The sequence below is a fragment of the Engraulis encrasicolus genome, chromosome 19, assembly GCF_034702125.1.
Source record: "Engraulis encrasicolus isolate BLACKSEA-1 chromosome 19, IST_EnEncr_1.0, whole genome shotgun sequence".
NCBI classification, from domain to species: Eukaryota; Metazoa; Chordata; class Actinopteri; order Clupeiformes; family Engraulidae; genus Engraulis; species Engraulis encrasicolus.
Window position 1 is genome coordinate 52,063,256 of NC_085875.1, and position 7,920 is coordinate 52,071,175.

The 7,920-nt window shown below is 44.0% G+C and overlaps 1 protein-coding gene across 1 annotated transcript in view; it reads right to left on the minus strand.

Annotated features, from left to right (window-relative positions):
• Positions 1-237: 237 nt before the first annotated feature.
• plcb4a (phospholipase C, beta 4a) overlaps positions 238-7,920 on the minus strand; it is a 118,811-nt gene continuing 111,128 nt past the window's right edge. Inside the window, exons 35-37 of the mRNA XM_063184683.1 lie at positions 6,151-6,237; positions 5,418-5,454; positions 238-1,214 (exon numbers count right to left, since the gene is read on the minus strand). Of these exons, the coding sequence (XP_063040753.1) occupies positions 1,126-1,214; positions 5,418-5,454; positions 6,151-6,237 (213 nt within the window). The 3' untranslated portion in view covers positions 238-1,125. The remainder of the gene's footprint in view (positions 1,215-5,417; positions 5,455-6,150; positions 6,238-7,920) is intronic.

Below are 7,920 nucleotides of genomic sequence, written 5' to 3' on the forward strand. Positions count from 1 at the left end.
CGAGACAATTCGAGCCAACACGGCCCCTTCTCTACCGGATTTTAATCTGGGGTGTACTCACTTTTGTGAGCAATGTTCAAACATTAATGGCTGTATTTTTTTTTTTAGTGAACAAGAAATGTAAGCGGCTATGTATGTTAAAAGGTCACTAATTATTGTGTCAAAGTGACATTTCTTTAATGCTCTCTATGAAAAGATATACTCACAAATCTGCAAAAATGTGAGGGGTGTACTCACTTACGTGACATACTGTACATTAAATGTGAGTGTGCTCTAAATCTCCCTCCTGTATGTGAACGTTTGAAATACACCAACAAGTGGATATAAAAACGTGAACAGAATAACCCCAGAAGGCACGTTTTGGATGGCAGAGAAGGGACAGAGGGAGGGAGGGAGGTATATCAGAGAGGCTGGACTCAGGCAAATTACTGCAACAAAGTGGGCTTAACTTGTTGTAATGGCACTGGAAGTGAAGAGCCTTTGGTGGCGTGGTGTAGCTCATTCCCTTCACCTAAATGTGTGATCATTAGGAGAGGAAAGAGAGTCATTAATTTCTTCTCCCTCCCTCGGCTGCAGGGCTGGCTGACAGGTTTTGTCCGGGCCCAGGACAAAGCCATCTGACAGGACCCCAAACCCAATACAAACGATGTCATGAGGACCCAATTCTGTGCCCCCTCTCTCCCTGGACCCGGGACAACTAATCTCTTTGTCCACCCCCCGTTCCGGCTTCCTAGCACGGTTGGTTCACTTTGGTGTGGAAGACACATCCATATCCGCACCAACGTAGTAAATACACCGCAGTTGGGCTAAAGAACATTCTTTCAAACAGCAACAGAAATACAACACATTCTAATGATAATACATTAAGCTTATCTAAAGTAATTTGATCACAAGGTGACATGAATATAAATCAATGTATGACAAGCCTGATCTTGAAATAAGGTAAAATAAATAGGCAACATGTTTCATGTCGATTTAAATTTAAAGATTGAATTAAGATTAATTGAAAGCTTAAAGATTTGAAGATTTAAAGAATTTAAAGATAAAAAAAAACAATGAATTAAACTTGCTTCAAGAGATCCATACTTTAAAGTCACTTCATATTCTTATGGCTATCCACTTTATTTATAGCACATTATACTCATACTCATCAGAGCTGGTGGTGGTGTTGTGGTGTGTTTGTTGTCTATTTTCTTCTTCTCCATCTTCATGACCTATAAGGGAAACAAGATGATTGTTTTTGGATATGGTAGCCCGACAGGTCAGACCATTCATTTTTAATTACTTCGTAATCCTTTTGGCAGGACATTATTCTACACAAACCAAATGGTTGCTTTAAGTCAACTGAAGGAAAACACTCAAGGAAGGAAAATGATCATACAACGTGTTTTTGATCATACAGAGGACAAAATCATGATACAAATTATCGTACATCTGGCGACACTGACGACCAGTGTTACCTGCCAATAAGCGAATGCACTTCGGAGCATAATAACATACGTCATCTGTCAGCGATAGGTCAGAGGTCATTTCAAACAAGAGCTGAGCTCACTTCTCCTGCCCTAGAGCTCCAGGGCTCCGAGGAAACAGACCTAAAATGGTAAAACAAGGCTATGTGTACTGTACGGTACAATCAATATCACCTTATGCAGGTGCCAGTCAAAAATGTCAGACAGTTTAAGAAGGTAGGTCTGCACACTGTGGAATAAGCTCCCAAAAAAATAATTTATCAAATTAACACAGCAACATTTCGATCATCCTGGATCTTCCTCTTTGTCACATCTACCATCAAACAAGATGATTCTCATTCATGCAGGTTGATGTTGATCATCGGAGTTAAGTTGTAAGTAGCTTGCCTTCTTTTTGCAGCTTGAAGAGTATGCACAGTACACTTCATACTGTACAGTGTCACCACGCACAGAACAGGCGTCACAAATGAGGTCAGAAATGGTTACAGACAAGGCTTTTTTTATCTCTATGCATCCTCCCTCAGCTTGCAGGTGCATCACAATGGAACAAACATCAATCACTTCAAGAGAGAAGATAGACCCATGTTGGGTGTTTACACAAGATAAACGTTTAAAGCTAAGCTGCAGCGTGCTCCAAGTATCTTCAAGCCTTTTTTGATCTCTGGAAAGCACACAACTGAAAGAGAAACTGCAGCACGTAGTACAGTAGCCCACTTTCGCCCTCTCCACAGCCGATCGGATTCTTAGATACAAAAGCCTTGACCTTGAGTTTGCTAGCACTTCAGCAAACGGTCCACTGAGACAGCAAGAGAGAGAAAGAGAGAGAGCGAGAGAGAGAGAGTGAGTGACAGAGAGAGAAAGAGAGATGATTAGAGAGAGAGACAGAGAGAGAGAAAGAGAGATGACGAGAGAGCGAGAGCGAGAGAGACAGATGATTAGAGAGAGACAAAGAGAGAGAAAGAGAGGAAGAGAAAGAGAGAGAGAAAGAGCGAGCGAGCGAGAGAGAGCGAGAGAGAGAGAGAGAGAGAGAGAGAGAGAGAGAGAGAGAGAGAGAGAGAGAGAGATGTTGACCTAGCGCTGTCACTCTTTCCTGTAGTGGGAGAATAGAGACAAGAATCGGTGGTGTCAGCTGCACGCGTGGCCGTTTCCCCCCCGTGCTGGTGGAGCAGCCGCGCGGGTGCAGGTCAGCAACATGTCAGCACAGCAACGCTACCACACGTACACAACTACACAAATGCACAACACACATCAGCACAGCACAACTAATGCACAGAGACAACCACTCAAACACACAGCACATAGCACCTAGCGCCACCAGCACAGCACAACTAATGCACAGAGACAACTACTCAACTACACACAGCAGCAAGGGCCATCAGCCAGGGACACATTACTGCACGGGCCTACTGGGCCCAGGCCCAGGGGCCCAACGGTCAAGGGGGGCCCTGAAGATCTAGCCTCTATATTAACATTTTCATATTGCGATAAACTCATACTTTTAACAACTGCATTTTCAAAACTTCCCTCCCGACAACCTGCACCCTCCCTACTCTCACATCTGTCCTAAAACTCTGAATCGATTCATAAACTAGCAACATCGATTGAGGGGGCCTTTCTTGTTGTCAGACCCAGGGGCCCATGAAACCATAATCCGTATCTGTCATCAGCCTAGCACAGCTAACACACAGAGACAACTACACAAACTCACAACCAATGACAGATTACTGCACGGGCCCACTGGGCCAGGTCCAAGGGCCCGAGGGCCAAGGGGGCCCAGAAGCCAAAGCCTCTGTGCAACAATTTCAATATCACTTTTAAAACATCATGCATCCCATTATCCTATTGCATTATGTGCTATTTAATAATGCCCCTCCATTGTAGGTCTTCTAGTTCTTCCTTTGTATGTGAAAGGGGCCGCACTATGAAACAGCATTGTGTATAATACTATGTCATAGGGCCACCCAAATGATAGACTGTGAAAAAAAATATTCTCGGTATCAGCAAAGGCCATTGACCCAATGACGCTCCGAAAACATGGGCTGTGCAAGCCATCTAGGTATCTGAAAGGGGTCTTCAATTAAATATAATGGGTATCGAACTTCTACGCTAAACCAACCTAGAGAGGGGGCCTTTCTTGTTTCTGGTTTTGCTTTCTTTACCTCTCCCTAATTCTACTCTAATCTCTCTGTCTCTGTCTCTCTCTCTTCTTTTGTCAGGCAAGAGCGCACTGTAGCTGGTGTTAGCATGGTGAGATATCAAGCGGGCCACTGTGAAAATATTTCAATAGAATTTCGTCACAGGAGTTTAAAATGCATGACACACAAACATAACATTGCAGAGAGCCTCTGGGCCACAAAGCGTACACACACACACACACACACACACACACACACACACACACACACACACACACACACACACACACACACACACACACACACACACACACACACACACACACACACACAAACACACACACACACACACACACACACACACACACACACACACACACACACACACACACACACACACACACACACAAACACACTGCACTGCACCGCAGTCACACAATAGCATTCTGAGGCAGCATGAGAGAAAACTTTTTTGGGTTTAATTGTGCATTATTTAGGTGTGTATGTTTTTCCCCTCTGAGAATTATCTGGTTATTAAGCTATTTATTCACCATCTCTGCATTTCCTCCACACAAACACCTACAAGACCACATGAAACATTCATGATGGCACTTTTCGCTTCTTCTCTCTCGCTCTATCTATATCTCTGTCTCTTCCTCTCCGATTCATCTCTTCTGCGCTCTATCCATCAATGTATCTATCTCTCTCTATCTCTCTATCTCTCTTGCTTCGCCCTCTCATTAGAGTACTGGTGAGGCAACTCTTGGCATCATCACGCCTTTCAGCTGCTGATATAAACAGATAACCCACAGGGATCTGCCTCGTGCTTCCTCACATCACTTTCGAACATAGCCTCAGGTCTGGCCGAGGTGCCTTCATATCTCGCTCTCCATAGGACTGGGGTGAAAAAACAGGCCGGGCATTGTCAGTCAAGACCAGCCCTCCAGCCAGGCATTGAGAGAGACAATGAAAGCTGTGACATCTGGGGTGAATTTCCGAAAACCAAAGTTGCTTACTACATTAGCTACTTTGTTGTTTTCAATGCATTTTCCCATTGGCAACTACCGAAGTTGCTAACAGGCTAACAACTTCTCTTTTGAGAAATGCACCCCTGGTCAGTGATCTATTACGAGCTATTTTGTCCACAACAGCCAAAATAAAATGAATATTTAAATCTGACCCGGAGAGGTCAGCTGCAGTGGCATGAGGTCTGATATGACTCCACTAGCCTGGGAACTCCCACACTGCCTTTAGTTCTACACAATCGTTTCGATCTGAAAAACAGTCTGGGGAGGATGACTCATAACATCTCACTTGTGATTAGGTCTGGTGTTAACCAGGCAATGACTCCACTGCATTGGGAGGAGGAACAGGGCAAAATCATCAACAGTCCACCGGGCAAATGCCCTTTATGCCCTATGGCCAATCCAGTCACAACACTAGAGGAGCACAATGAAAAAATCATGAGTCAGGAGATGCAGGCTATGCTTGTGTGTTGAAGAACTGTTTCCAGTGGGGGAAAGAGAGAGAGAGAGAGAGAGAGAGAGAGAGAGAGAGAGAGAGAGAGAGAGAGAGAGAGAGAGAGAGAGAGAGAGAGAGAGAGAGAGAGAGAGAGAGAGAGAGAAAGAGAAAGAGAGAGAGATTTGATTTTTAAGGATACTTTATTAAAACAATTTGTACAATCAGATCATAAAAATAAATAAAAATAAGTAATAAAATGAAGTGGAAAACAAAACATTATAAGGGGTGGGGGTGCAGAAACGGAGGCCTCACATCTGTGTTGAAAAAAGGAGAGAGGAAACCATCAACTCACCATCGCTTTGATGCTTTGAATGATGCGATCGTGAAAGCTGAAAATGGAGGGAGAGAGAGAGAGGGAGAGAGAGATAGAGAGAGATAGAGAGAGTGGTAGGGGTAGTCCTTGAGTTGTGGCATGGTAAGGCAATGACAAGTGATTGAGATTCATGGACTGAAAAAGAGGAGTGTGTGTGTGTGTGTGTGTGTGTGTGTGTGTGTGTGTGTGTGTGTGTGTGTGTGTGTGTGTGTGTGTGTGTGTGTGTGTGTGTGTGTGTGTAGTCTGGGCCATGTGCATAAACTATATTTCCGTGGTCTACAGATCTGTGGACTGTCAAAACGAAGGGCCGAGCAATTCACAAAACTTTGCTCAATATCTTGCAGCATTGGAAGCCTCTTCATATGGAGACGCAGGTGCCACCTTTATCCTTAAGGAAATTATGAACAGAAGATTGTAGTGCTGTATGGGACTGCTTTTAACCATGGATTTTGGATTGTGCCATGATAAATGTATATCTGTCAATCCAAATAAAGAAGTAAAATGTGTGTGTGTGTGTGTGTGTGTGTGTGTGTGTGTGTGTGTGTGTGTGTGTGTGTGTGTGTGTGTGTGTGTGTGTGTGTGTGTGTGTGCGTGCGTGCACGCGTTGATCATTTCAATGTACCTGCTCCATGTACTTCTCCAGTGTGTGTGTGTGTGTGTGTGTGTGTGTGTGTGTGTGTGTGTGTGTGTGTGTGTGTGTGTGTGTGTTTACCTGCTCTAGGTACTGGGCCAGTATATCTAGCTGCTCTCTCTGTGATGTCTGAAGCAGCTCTGTCTCCTTTGATTGTCTCATGTAGAGCTGTCAAAGACATCAGCATTAGCACACATGGAAAAACAAAACACACGCACACACACACACACACACACACACACACACACACACACACACACACACACACAGTGTGGCCTGGGGCGTGCACACACACACACACACACACACACACACACACACACACACACACACACACACACACACACACACACACACACACACACACACACACACACACACACACACACACACACAAACGCATGTGACCTGGGGCGGGCATGCACACACACAGTTTGTAGTTTGTCACATAAATACACAGTATAGTCGTTTTTCATGTCACAAAACACTCGGATAAGCCTCATGACTTATTAAAGAACTGTGCAATGAAATCTAGTTCCACACAACCCGGGATAATGATTATTATCTACATGATGACCGTCACCAGCTGCAAGCCCAAAAACATTGCAATTTGCTAGGCTGATTTTTTTTATTGTATGGCTGTTTGCATACCAGTAGCTTGGACAAAATGCCCGAAGAGAAAACATGCAGAGCAAAATGCATAACTTGGGGAAACTAGCTATTTTGTTAGCTTGATAGCTGACGTCAAGACGGATCAATCCAGTGTATTACACAGTTGTCATACAAGCGAGCTGTTAGACCAAGCAGATGAACAGTTTACTCTAGGTAACCTAAACCAGTGGTTCTTAACTGGAATAGTCTTGGGACCCACAGTTTTCCATTGTCATGACGTTGTGACCCAATATTTACGGTAATTGCGCCATCGGAAACTTATCAATAGCCATGTATTTGATAATAATATGCATCAGCTTTATTTGCATTGTATGCTGCCTACATACAGTACAACATGCATATCAACTACTGGAGATCATTGTCATTCATTCAATACTGTGCCTTGTTTCAGTTTTGTGACTGGCAATAAAAGGGTCAATTCATACATTTTTACATCACAGCCCCCCGACCCACCCAGGACCCCTCCACGACCCACTTTTGGGTCCTGACCCACCAGTTGAGAAACACTGGCCTAAACCATTGAGAGTAATGGTCTTTACATTGTAGTGTTGTACGTACTGTTGAGTGTGTACGCCACTCTGAGCCAACTAGATTTCTGATGGCTAAGAGGGGATGTTTCACGTTTTTTTCCCAATGATATTTCAGACGTGATAGGAAGAGGATGGATGGAGATAATAATTCTACCGGCTGTGGTGTGGAACTAAATTTCGTTGCAATGTTCTGTACTGAGGTCATGAGGCGTACCTTCTGGCAGGGTTGCCAGATGAGGCTGATGATTTCCAGCCCAAAAAATGCTCAAAACCCGCCTAGAAGCACAAAAGCCCGCCCAATTCTATTGATTTCTATGGCAAAAAATGGGCGGGTTTTTCTGCTAAATGCCATTTTTACCCGCACACGGCCATCCTAAGCAGCCAAATTATGCAGGAAACAGCCCAATCTGGCAACAGTGCCTTCTGGGTGTGTTTGCAGAATATTCACGTCACAAGGTGAAGCAACCAAGCAGTGTTTTGCAACCCAGAGTCGGATGGAAGGTGAAAGGTGCTACTACAGTACATGTACACAAACAAAACAAATACACACCTACACAAATAAGCACATATACAAGAACTTAAAAAAAACTAGGCCTGTGCTGAAGATATATCCCCGAAAAGCGACGTTTCAAGTCCCCCATCATTACTA